This window comes from Calonectris borealis, chromosome 4 (genome assembly GCF_964195595.1).
Source record: "Calonectris borealis chromosome 4, bCalBor7.hap1.2, whole genome shotgun sequence".
Classification (NCBI taxonomy): domain Eukaryota; kingdom Metazoa; phylum Chordata; class Aves; order Procellariiformes; family Procellariidae; genus Calonectris; species Calonectris borealis.
In genome coordinates, this window is record NC_134315.1 from 27,161,497 (window position 1) to 27,175,071 (window position 13,575).

General features: G+C 39.9%; 1 protein-coding gene across 3 annotated transcripts in view; it reads right to left on the minus strand.

Moving 5' to 3' along the window:
* Positions 1–223: 223 nt before the first annotated feature.
* APBB2 (amyloid beta precursor protein binding family B member 2) overlaps positions 224–13,575 on the minus strand; it is a 190,240-nt gene continuing 176,888 nt past the window's right edge. For all 3 annotated transcript variants that reach the window (XM_075148973.1, XM_075148974.1, XM_075148976.1), the window contains 6 exons: positions 9,688–9,802; positions 7,044–7,131; positions 5,854–5,937; positions 5,231–5,346; positions 4,256–4,435; positions 224–3,647 (listed from right to left, as the gene is read on the minus strand). In XM_075148973.1, coding sequence (XP_075005074.1) covers positions 3,480–3,647; positions 4,256–4,435; positions 5,231–5,346; positions 5,854–5,937; positions 7,044–7,131; positions 9,688–9,802 — 751 coding nt within the window. In that variant the 3' untranslated portion in view covers positions 224–3,479. The remainder of the gene's footprint in view (positions 3,648–4,255; positions 4,436–5,230; positions 5,347–5,853; positions 5,938–7,043; positions 7,132–9,687; positions 9,803–13,575) is intronic.

Genomic DNA, 13,575 nt, shown 5'->3' on the forward strand with positions numbered 1-13,575 from the left:
AAGAGCATGTGGTTTCACTAGGTACAGGTGACTGCGCACGAAGTATATGGCTAAGAACTCATTTTACTGTGAATGGATTCTATGCCGTTCCATGCAATTTTTGTTATTCCTGTTTAACCACCCTGTAGGTGGCCTCCGTAGCCTTACATCTCCCACACCCCCTTGCTCCCCTTCAAATGGAATAGTAAGTGGCTTAAATAAAACCTACGGCCAGCACTGCAGATTTCAAAAGAGAGGCTTTTATCTCTAGTCGTTGATTGTGAATATAAATCACCTTGCTTCTGCAAGGGAGCATATTAATGACATGACTGACATGTGATACTTACCTCTAACTTACTACTTGCATTGAAAAAAATTAAGAAATTAGCTTTGCTTTACATGATTTTTCTACAGACTTCAATAAAAATGTGACTACAAATAATTACAAAGCCTGCCTTTTTTTAGGCAACCTATAGAATACAGAGTGGAGATAATGTTACAAGAGCACATCCAGTAAAGACAATACATCAACATAATAATGCAGGATATTTCAGTAAAAATAGAATAAATAAAATAAAAATATTTTAAGCTGTATTTAACAGGTTAATTTAAAATATGGCATCAGACATACAAGGCATAGTGAACAGGGCTGCCTGCCTACAGAATCACTAGGTGTTATAAAAAAATGCATAGGTAACTGAAGGGTCACTATAACATCAACTAAAACAGTGGCAGTTGCTCGAACACGCATACCCCATACATACTTTTTTGGCCATGGTAAAAAGAGTGTCTTAATATATTGTTTAACAAAAGATAACGGGCTTTGCAATATTAGGCTCTGATTCTGCAAACAGTTGGGTGTGCATTTAATCTTTCGGAGAATAAGGAGCCCTACTGAAGCAAAAAGGCCACATATAGTCAGACCATAAGCACACTACTTAAATATTTGCAAAATCAACAACATTTTGTGAACAGACACAAAACTCTTAAAACATATACTGGCAAGTGACCTACGGCTTTTCAAATACCTTTCTGTCTTCTCCTCAGCTCTTCCTGCAATTGCACATTTTGCTAATGAAAGCTGGCTAGATGTTCATAGCCTTGACAACACCGATGCAGAAGAACCTCTATGCTGCTGTTTGCTAAGTGTTTGTTTAATTTCAAGAGAGTCCAGATCTCTCTCGGGGAGAATCAGCACTGTGTAATTGCAACTACAAAATGTAATTATACTGTTTAAAATTCACTGTTGTAGAATAGTTGCAAATCCCAAATCCTGGCGCTTCCAGCTGGAACTTTAAAAAGACACTGTCAAAGTATTTTCTGTAATTTAAAATAAAACAAAAGTCCAAGTTTGAATCACTAGCAGGATGATGAATAAGGAAACTTTTATCTCTTGACTTCGCGATCCTACCTAAAAGTACATTGTTAGCCACCACATTTTGATAGCAGTCATGATAGGAAGTGAGTTTTTACGCTGCTCCTAGCAGACGTCACTGGGGTACCAATGCTAGAAACTAAACAAGCACGTGTGCAGGCTGCCGTCTCCAAGCTTTGAGATCTGGCTTCATGGTCAGCTGAAACCATTGGTACTGCTAACGGGGGGGGGTTGTTTGCGTCCCCTCGCCTCCGGTTCTCCCTGCCCACTCGGCATAAGCCACTTCTCCGCCAGCTGTACAAGTGATGGAGCTGGTGCAAAGGAGGTAGCAGGAACGCCAGCCTTGGGAGGGGAAACAATTGCTTCAGCACCTGGGGTGCAGAATCACGGTCATGAAGAGATTTGAGATTGGTGGAGGATCAGCTCTTCAGAGGGTACTCCAGAGAGCTGCATTTAATTACAATAGTTGCATAGCTAGCCTTCACCTGACACTCGCTCATACACCGCGCTGAGTTTAATTTAATGATTTTTCTGCATTTTTCAATGTAGACATTTCTTGAATCATCATTCTTTTCCCCTTGTGTTCCTAAGTTGCTTTGCACAGGTGTTGCCGTTAATTTCTTTAAACAAGGAAATAAAAAGAAAATAGTTTGTTTATAACAGTCTTGCATAGTAAAATAAAAAAGAGTTCTTGTAATAACAACCTTGCCAATGTTCTTTTAAAATTACAGTATGACCAGATTTGCAGACTTGGGAGACACTTCCAGTTTGGAATGTATCTATAAACGGAGGCAAAACATTTTTAACGCTAGTTAAAAATATCTTTAATGTTCCATTTCCGAAATTTGTACCAATCTGCAGGTCTAGACAGAAGATGGCAAAGGGAGAGACTCAAGATGCGTAACTGCATTTGAAAATTAGCCTGAGGTACAACTTTAAGGGGCAATACTGGGCTGACTTTGTCAGGGTCTGCAGTAGTGTATAAATCAAAGCAATTAGATGAAGCCTTTGGAGCAAAAGCATTGAAATCAAGTTGTAGCACCTGAAGCACTGTTCCGTTAGAAAACAACTCTCTTATTTTGTCACAAGAACATTAAAAGGAAAAGAAATTTCGTGGAATTTTGTAAATCGCAAGAAATGTGATTGTTCTTTTTGTGGCATGTTAAGTATTCAGCAACAAACTCTGACGGGAAGGGGGAATTGTGCAACCAGACGCTGAATTGAACATTTCATCAAACACTTGTATGGAATATTTTAGTCTCTATAAGAGTTGTAAGACAATAAAATTACTCACTAGTTCTTTCTTACTCCTGATTGGTTTGAGCCCTGTGTGAAACAAATGGTATTTTTGATGAATTAATGACAGATTTAGGAGAATAAATTTAACAGCCAACAGTTGCATTTATATGTTTTAAGCTGAAAAGCTTCAGTGGATCACCCTGCAACTCAAACAGTTCTGGATTTTTCAGCATTGGTTTGGTATTAAACACGGTTCTTCTCTAAGACCATAATTTATAACCAGAAGATGAAATAATGACACCATGATTCAAAAGCATGTCAGGGAGATGTTAAAGTGGTTGCCTGACCAATGCTGACAAACAATTTAAAACAGGTGTAGTTCTGTAAAAAATAAAACTTGGTATTTAATCTACAGTAATTCAATGGTAGCTAATACTTGGTACCTACTCCAGTGTTGAAAACAGAGCAAAGTGCTGTAGGATTTAAGATTGGTTTGTGACAAATCCAGCTCAAGACGGTGAAACTATCAACTTGGGCATCATTCACTCCAAGGACTTTAGCATGAGTTCACTGGGAGGGACGTGGCCGTATTCTTTTTTGTGTGAGTTTAGGTAATGTTCATGTATTTACAATCAAACAGACCTTCCATTCCTCATGATGTAACTCACTGACAGCAAAAAAATTATTCATGCTTCTTTTCATATCACACGATGGTGGCAAGAACGAGAGAACATGCTTGTCTAACATTGTTTCGATAAAGGTAAGTTCTCTGAAGACAAAGCATCAGCAATTTGAAATGGAAGGCCAGACATCGTCAGTTCATTTTCCTTAGTGTAGCTACTGTTATCTTCAGTTAAATGTTAGGAGAATCTTCTCTCTTATGCAGCTATGGCATCTCGGTGACCGGGCGTTTCTGTTTCAAAGTGTCAATGAGGGACAACACTCCTCTTTTTACGTTAGTTGTAACTCTTCTAGTCACCGAGTCTGCAGGAGGGGGCGGTGGTCGAACTTTTTGTGAAGGAGGTCTGGCTACTAAGCACTTCTGATACCGTAACTGCAACAAAGCAAAAGCATTCTGCAATCCTTACTGTATCCAATACTTTCACAGAGCATTTAAAATACACTTTTAATACTTTCTCATTAAATATAGTCAAACCTCCATTTTGGCTGTGACAAACAGCCCAGCTGAAGCTAATGGGACATTGGTCTGTCAATCTGTGGGCAGAAACTGTTCATTAGCACATGATGGATACTGAACCATACGAACAGCCCTTTGAAAACCAAAAAATAAGTTTTCTGGGTTCAGCTATTCTTGAACAAGGATTATTTTCACTACATTGTCACTGGCGTGTATAACACAACTCCAAGCAAAATGTTTTTCCAGCATTAGATAACTTGTGTAGCAAAAGAAAAGATTTCTAACTTACACAGATGTTGCAGAGGCTAGGAGGGAAGACGATTAAAGGGGCGTTGTTCACTAAATTTCAAACGTAAAAATGTTTGGGTTTTAATTGATAAAATGTATCAGAATCCCAATCCTTATTTTTATCTGTTCTTTCTTTTTCTGTCTTGAAATTAATATAATTGCAAATTTGGAAAGATGATCATGGAGGCAGTGAAAAATCTGAGTGCTATTAGGTGCCTTTGAAGAAGGTCACTTACCATACAGGCAGCCTGAACAGCTTCTGATACATTGCCTGCATTTGGTTCACACCAAAAAACGTGGCACTCAAAATGCTGGTTTCCTGTATCCATAATGAAGGCGAATGTGTGAACGTCCTTGCCTACTCCCATGAAGGACAGGAACCGCACACGACACTCCACCATGATTTCCTCTTCATTCTGGTTATGAATCAAATGATTGATCATTACTATTGGATATTCTGTGGAACTTACTTTCAATTTTAAGTTGATTAAATGGGGGGCGGGCACTGATGCAGTATTGCGGAATTCCTTTTTCTCTATCTGCATATACCCAGCGTGCTCAGGCCTGGGCTGGATCTCCCCTTCTAGGCTATCACCAGAAGACGAAGGTTTTGAGCGTTAGCACGCAGCATATTGTGCATTTTAAAGGCTGCTTGTTTTGGGCAGAAACAAAACAACATGGCTATCATGACTCCAAAACATGCTCCCCTATCACTGGTATGTTATAGAGATGCTGGTTTAGTACATCATCAACAGACAGATATAAAAGACATTCTTTGAAAGTTTCATTGTATTAATCTCTATGGAAAATGCTCTACAAAAGGACAGTGATGTGAAACACAGATTTTAATATTACTCTTTGCTTCCATACCAAGAATAAGGTAAATACAGTTTAGAATTTAGGATTGCTACTTAGCACTTAACCTACAACATTTTAGGCTCAAAATTCCTAGAAAGAATAATGCTGAATTTGTTTCAAGTACCTAATGAATACTTATAATAATTTATTTCTGAGAACATGCTTGGAATGGTAAATAAAGCTGAAGCTGATACAAGCAGTAAGAGCCTCTGCAGATTCTGGAAAGAAATAAAATGCAAAATAAGCAAATGAATTCTGGTGTAAATTAACTCTTTCTCCTAATGTTCCTGTGTTCCTGGTTTTCAACACTTATATTACGTTAAATGCGTTTTAAACAAGACAGTCTGCCTTACTCTTTCATTGATGACTGTGACAGTAGCATCAGCAACATTCATAGTAACTGGCATCCAGTCTTCTTTGCTAGAGGAAGCCATTAGACTTTCAATGGCACTGTTGAGAGTATCCATTCCTAAAAGAGAAGAAAATGCAATAATGAAAAATAAATACATGAATATAGGTAAACATTAACAAAATTTTTATTTTCACATAGAACAGAAAACAGATTGTTTTGGACTCATTAAAATTAATTTGATGATGGAAGGAAGGGTTGTGAAGTTGGTTTTCTTCATCTGCAAAAACAAAACAGGTGCCTCTGGCTTAGAAAAAACAGGATAGCATCCTGTTTAACTGCTGCACCATTTCAGTTCTCTAGGGCCCTTCTCATCAGTAGCAGAGCTCATATTCAGAGAAAGCAGTAGAAAGAAACTCTGTCTTCTTGGCAGCTCCCAAAATACTCTGGTTGCAAAAGGCATGTTCACACGAGGCCCTGAATATTAGATGTCTTCATGCCTGACCTGTATGACTGAAGTACAAGAGTTGCTACCCTTTGAAAATCATGCATTTACACTCGGCTAGCCAGAGTCCAGCCTTTAGAGTTTATACAAGGTACTTTGGAAGTCACTTAAGTGTTACATACCCACAGGTTTAGCTACAGGTAGCATGCCCAGGTACTGGACGTGGAACTTCTGTACCAGTTCTGTCTTTGGTGTTGGGAAATCTACTGCATGGGAACAAAAATCAATTTCTGTTAATCAGCATTCACAGCAAGCAAAACCACTTTTATTTCCTCAATAACATAAACCAGTCTACCCAGTAATTGTAGTCTGAAGGTATTGTATTGATTAAAACAAATTTTTATGTCTTCTGACAAGAGCAATGCTCAATAATTTCTAAAGGAATTAGGGATAACTTTGCATCACCTAATTCTTGATCTACACTAAGAATAAGGTCACGTTATATTGCTGGCATATTAAAAACCAGAAAATATAGATGAATGTGTCTCTGAGACATATAGACTTAAGTTTCACTGCATAACTATGTAAAATCTGAAATCTGTTTTTAATACCATCCCTGTTAATATGTTAAACACAGTCTACAAGATATCAATACTACTGTCCGAGCAGACAATTACACAAGTTGATGTACGGATTAGGAGTAAGATATTCAGTACATACTGGTGGATCTAGAAGCATATAATTTCCTGTAAAGCTAACTCAAAGCATGTTTGTTCTCCTGGAATACTTTCAAAATAGCAACTATTAAGCTACGACTAATAAAGGCATGCAAAGGCAACTTTCTTCTACCATGCACTAGAGTGTGCAAAAGATCCTTAAGCTGGATGACAACCCAGTTGCACCTCTTGCCTTGGAAGTTGCTAATAGATGCTAAAACCTAGGAGGAGTCCTCCTACAGCTCCTCTGAATCCAAGTGATTAACTGGACTATATTCTGTTTTTAAGGAAGATTTGGCCAATTTGTGCAGTCTCAAGTCAGGAGGTATTTTGATTTGAAAAGGACAATACATGCGAGTAGCCACAAATAAGTAAGACTGCGTTTGCAGCATTTGTATTTCAAAATAAAAGAGGAAATGCACAAGTTGACATAACTTAGCAAGACTCCATTACTGACAACATAACCAATTAAAATATTTAATGTAATACAGTAACAGGTTACAGTCAGATACAGTAATTAAAAGACAGGATTACACTCCTGCCATCTCCACCCAATATGCTCCATTTTGGTCAAAAGCAGCATCAGAAACAAAACATATCTAAAATAGGACCACCCCAAGGATACTAGCTGTAACACAGCTAGTGTAACACAGTACCTTGCAGAGGAACATCAAGGGTGACATTTGTCCTCTCTTGCAATGAGCTGCAAGCCATAGCTTTAGCATTCTTCCGTTCGGCCATAATCTGAAGAAGATAGTGATAATACAGCATTTTTTTGGAAAATAATACAGCAGCAACTATGAGTATAAATTTACTCCTATTACAACCCTAGTTTCTAAAATTGGAAAGAAGTCAGAAGCTACATGACTAAACAGGTTATTCTTTTTAAACTTTAATTTCCCTCCAGTTTATTCACCATTCCTTAACTACGTAAAGAACTTAAGTGGTGTCCAAGCCTAGATGAAAGATAAATGGAAGCGGAAAAAAACCTCTAGCCATTTTTACCAACAGCAAAATTGCAATGAGGAATAATACAGCAAGAAATATAAATATTTAACACATAGTGAAGAGTGTTCATTATTCATGCTTCTCTCTGATCTATCTTCTGCGTGTATAATTTTTTCCTCCATTTTTATGTTTCTTCTGGAATTAAAAATCCCATGCAAAATACAACCTGTTCTTCCCCCAAAATGTATAATATTAGCAAAAGAGGGGAAAAAAAAAACCCACTTCAAAATAACCACTTTGGATGAATATTCCCTACAAATATATGACTGAGAAGGGACCCAGGGAAGCTAAAAGAGGTTTTCTGAAGCTCGTATATGAAGCATTGCTATCTGCTTCTTTACGCTGTGACTGTTAATTGTAATGAAGCTATAAAGATAACAGGCGTGCCTTCAGACCAAGATGACACTTGGTCTGAAGATGCTTCTAGCAAATTTCTCCCCCCCTTTTTTTTTCTAGGTTTTATATCCTGAAAGTATTTTCTGTTACAAGGACACACAATAATATTCCCCCCTGCAGATAAAAAATGATACACGCTAGCTTAGGAAGAAGCCCTGACTCAGCAAAGAGGTCCAGTATGTCACTTAGCACATGCCAAGTGCTTTCCTGAATCAGGATTATATCTGTGGCTGAATTATGAAGGAACATGCTCTACTTAACAACACTATCCTGTTTTATTCTCTGTTACTATTACCTATGGTTTTAAATGCTTAGTTGCTCTCTTATCCAAAATTAATGCCAGGAGTTTCATGTCACAGTTGTGTATGTGACAGCTCTACTCCCTTTCCAGTATCCCTGTGTATAGCTACCGTGGCATTTACTTGACGTTGACCTTACTGGATAAAAGCAGCTGTGGTAGGGCCTGTGTAGCATGTTTTTCCCTGCTAGACTTGCTGGAAACATCTGTGAGAATTGAGAGTTGGAGGAGAAAGAGGAGGGACGTAACAGGTCTAGGCTTCTCCAGTCAGCCACTGCTGCAGTCCCCGGTGTTAAACTTAACCAAGCACAGCCTGCAGCTCCCTGGCCAACCTGAGCAGTGCCCTGAGTCCTGCCACCTGCATTGCCTCAGGCACCCAAGCCCGGACAGACCTGCCAGGCTTTCCACAGTTGCTGGGCTACCTTCTGGCTCTGCTGCCCAGAAGGTTACAGTAATACACACTGTGTAAATGCTCACACTGTCTGCATGAAACACCACGAGTTCAGTAGCCACATCTGCAGTGTTGCAAAAATGAAAAATGTTTAGACTATACAACTGGCTACAGAGGGGAATTTGACATCACTGATTCCATGCACTAACATGAAGACAAAATGTAAAAAGCAAATAACAGGCATACAGTAAATCAGTAGAATTTTAAAACCTGAAGGTTTCCTAACTAGCTTTTCTAGAAGAGCTGTGACTCACGAGGAGGGACAAGTTACTCAGGGATAAACTGATAAGGTTATTCATCCCCAGAGTCCACTTTTCCTGTGGTGCAAACCGATGTGTTTTAAGGAAAACCAAAATGAGCAGCATAATATTTTTAAAAAGGGGGATGCAGCCTCAAATCCACCACAGCTCAATGAAAGAATAAAAGAGTTTCAAGCAGACTGGTTTAACTGCCTCTCTCTAAAGTGTTTCAATCAGATTTGCCTGCTGTAAAGGATGTGCTGCCTTGCTACCATTGCATGAAATAACCGTACAGAGGACACTCATGAACTGATCATGCAAGAAAACCAAAATTAATAACCAGGGAATGGTGGCAAATCTGTAAGGTAAAACGACTGAAAAGAACAGTCCTCTCCAGTATTACAGACAACACTACCACAAGCAGGAACCAAGATCCTTTAGTATTTATAAGTATAGTAGCTTAAACCCCCTCTTCTCCCTGATTTTTTTTAAGTGGGCAGAATAACGTCAGCAACTATTTTCCTGTCTGTCCTGCAGGATAATACCATTGAATAATACCATTCAAACAAGGTCTGATTTATTTATGGAGTTTAACATCACCATTTATTATTAATTGAAGCTGTGTGTTCTTTTTCCATTTTGAACCTGCAGCTGCTTTATTATTCAAGAAAACCTGCAGTCTCTATACAGACTTACCAAATCAAAAGCACGTATCATCCTCCTCAAATCTAAATGCTCATCCTCCCGCTACTCCCATCCATTCGCAGCCTTTCCTTTACAAATTCTCTACACCGTTTCTCGTTGCCAGTGATATAAACTAAACTAACATTGCATGTAATTGCTGATTGCATGTATTATGCTCAGGGACCTCTACACAGACGAATGCAGCTGACTTTAAATCCACTTGCCTTTGAGCAGATTTCATGTAAACTTGTGGCAATGGCTTTTGCGGGTGTGTCACATCGAAACACATGACATTTCAGAATTCTTGTGTCTTTGTCTCTTGCCACATAAGCAAAGTCTCTGTGTAAACAAAATAAATTGACACATTAGAAACAAGCAAAATTAATTAAGGCATTAAAATCAGTACTATCTCCAAAACAGCAAGTCCTACTTCAGTTTAACAGGTGTATGTCTCGGCTGTCAAAGAACAAAACAGATGCCTTGGACAAAGCAGATCTACAAATCTAATAACCTGCATACCCATGAAACACATATCTAAAGTTTGGTGCTTAACCTATAAAATTAAAGAGCTCATTATAGTTTCCTAACCCTGGCAACTTACTGAACTTAGAACCCGTACTTCCAACTGCAACTCTAAATGCAGGGGAAAATTTACTCAAATATTTTATTGAATATGAAGTGGGGAGAGAACTACAAATTAAGACAAAAAACACATACAGCTCTTAAATGCTAAAAAATCTGAGAAACAGTATACAAGATTCTAGTTAGAGAAAAATTGTATTTCGAAGGACTATATAAAGTGTTTAAAATATGCAGATAGTAATTAGAGATCTGGTTGCATAAGGGAGAAGTGAGCTTTGCTCACACTAATTGGCCTAAATTTCTGACCTTATTTTTTCAAAAGTTAAATAAAGCTTCCCTACAAAAGAGATTTTTGCACTGTACTGGCTAGTCACCACGGCATAGTATAGCTTTCTAGCATGGGTGATGGAAGTGCTAGGATCACGTCTATTTGTTCTCAGGCTGTTTAAGAGTTGGAGCTCTTCTGAAAAAGTCAAAGTGGTGTACTGAGTGGGGAAGAAGCCTGGCTTTGCCTGGTTGCCACCCTCGCTATACCAGACTCTGCGCTCCCTGGTCTTGCACCTCTGCTTTTTCATGTCCTCCGAGCAACCATAGCCCAGTCCTACTTTGTGACCCTCCTGCTATCTCCAGATTTCTTTGGGACTTTGCATCCCTAGCAGAGCTATGCTGAGTACCTAACTTGAATTAGACCAGACAAGTGAAGCTGGAGCTCCCAACAGCCTCTTCTGCCTGAAGTCTCTTTTCAGTGCCTTTCCTCCTTATAAGTAAATAATTACCAGCAAGATTCTAACTGATAAAAAGATAGGAGGGATATTCCTAGACCACAGTTTTAGACACAGGAATACTTCAGTTTATACTAAAGTCTGTAAATATCCCGAGCAGGGTTTAATGTAGGATGGATTGCCAATTTCTTTGTTCATTGTAAATAGCCAGTGAATTGAAGAATTTCATACTGAAGTTACGCAGGGAGAACCAGAGACTGTGGCAGATGAATAGCTGGACTTCCAGCTCTGTATGAGATATGAACATTGTCCTGCAGTTAAGTGCCTTACCTGTATCCAATTCAGCAGCACTAGATTTTGTCATTAACGAGCCCTTGCAATGAAAGGGGCTGTTGCCCACAGCCTAGGCTGCTCAGTGACAGGCACAGGTTGTTCCTCTGTTTAACCGCTTTACAACCTGAAGCCTGATGAATAATACTTAAAAAAAGCCCACAAAACTATCAGGAGCTGAGATTTGGAAACAATTCCACATGACAGAACCGTGCAGAAAGACAGTGAAGCTGGAGGCACCTCTCCATCTCACTGCATCCCAACGTGCGATGGCACGCATTAGGGCACAGCAGAGACAGGAGGCAGCGGGGCAGCACACAGAGTGTGTTGCCAGCTGAACCCTTCCTGCATCTGCTGTCACCGGCTGCAGCACTGCCCTGCCAGCACATGCGATGCAGGCACTTGGGGAGGGACAGTGTTTCACCCAATTGCTCGTGACTTGCAGAAAAAAAATCACAAAGCAATAATCCAGGAAGGTGCTGTCTATTACAGAAGATGCCGTGAGGTTTCCTAGCTTCAGCCTCAGCCCCAAGCACATTGGCCACAATCTGCAAGAGCCTTTTGGCATGTTCCCTTCTGCTGCACTGCAAGTTCACAAAGATGCTGAGTTCCAGCTGGAATCTTGCTCCTGGAAAAAAGCTGATGCTTTTTAGCTCATCTGTACATGTGCCAAGCCTTGCTTTAGAATGGTTTCCTCCTAGCTTAATGTTTCAAAAGCAGATTGAAGACTCCTAGCTGGACTCTAGTAATAAGACTAAGAGAAGGGGGTATGGCCCAGCTATGGCCTACGAAAAATCAGCAGCTATGGGGAAAAAAATGAAACCAAGTGCCACATAAGTTGCTCGTGGCAGGTATTTGGAAATGCTCAGGCTCACAAAAGTCTTACGTACATCCTGAGCTCTGAAGAGACCTTGCCTGGTTCGAGAGATGTAAGCGAGGAATTTCCAGACTTTCCAAGCATTTGGGATTTTTGTTTTCTATGTGTTTGGCTTTAGCTGCCATCTTTTAAATGCCCTAAGTTTCAGACTTCACATTTTTGAGTCCAAATACCTTCCCTTACAAATATTTTAACTGCAATATGAAAACATTGTTCGCTTAACAGACACGGATTTGCTACCATGACTTCCCTAAGATTTGCCCCCCTTTACATGCAAGAAAAACTTGCTGGCAGTGATCATCACTGCAGGGTAGCAAAGACGCATAAACAAGCAGACGGCTGCACACACCTTATTATTGGATCAAGGTCTATTTTTTCGGAGTGCAGATGCAACAGCTGGAACTTGTGTTCGCATTACCTTAAAATAACATTGAAAGCCATCTATGTGACCATTACATGGCTATTTATTACCATTAAACAAGCGTTTACGTCAAATTGATACTATTCCTTCGAGGACTTGTAAACAAGTGATTTATGCATTCCTTTACAAGACGATTCTAGGAAGAGCAGCTGTGTTATTTGGCCAAGTTGCCTGCACTGCGCAGAAGCCTGTTTGAATAAACAGAAATCTGCACAGCCCCAGGAGCACTGTACAATACCAGGACTTCTAATTATAAGCCACCACTTTCAAGGAGTTGCACAAACACAGACGATAACTTGCCCCTTCTGTTAACCATACAGCTATCTGTTTGAACCTTCTTTTGTTGTTAATAAAAACTAAGATGGGACAAAGCCACCAAAGCAAGTCATCGGGGCTTGGAGAACATAACACGTTGTCAGCAAAACCAATTTGTAACAGCCTAAGAAATTGTGGTCCAACCTCTGATCAGTAGTTCCGGCAATGCCCTGGCACACCACGACTGCCCCAATAAACTACTCTGTTTTGCTGTAGGAGACCACGTCAGGCAGGGCATCTTCCCTGCGCTGCCAAGTCCCTGGTGCATGGACAACCCCTGAAGCCACATTAAACTCTCTGCAGGGTGAGATTTATCTGACACTCAACTCAACTGCAAGGATTTTCAGCCTTCAGGGAATCTGAAAGATAATACTAAATGTTTTTAGTCAGCACGTTATCTGCCAGTGGAGGTAGGACTCAAAGGACTGTAGAGATAAAAATGAGCCAAACAATTAAAACTGCGTCAAACTAAAGACTGAATTCTGTCAGGATCAAAGATTTTGGTCACAAAGGAACACAACTCACAATTATGCCCTGTAAGTGGGAAACACCTTAGATGAGAGTATTTTCCACAGCATTTTAAAGGCAGAGAGGTGGACTGGGGGCAGCCTGCTGAGTCTCATTTCTCTCACAAGCATAAATTTACTTTTCTGATCAAAGGAAACCAATGTGGAGGGCAGCGCTGACATTTAACGAGCTTGCGCGCTTTTCAGTAAGAACATTTCTCTGTTCTTGGAAGGCTAATGACAGCCAAATGAACGAGCCACCGCGCAGAGCCCGGATGAGTAACCTCTCTGAACGGTACGACCTGTGGTGAGGGCAGGGAGAAGGAGTCTGATGAGTGTCGTGGATGTGGTATCTGTAG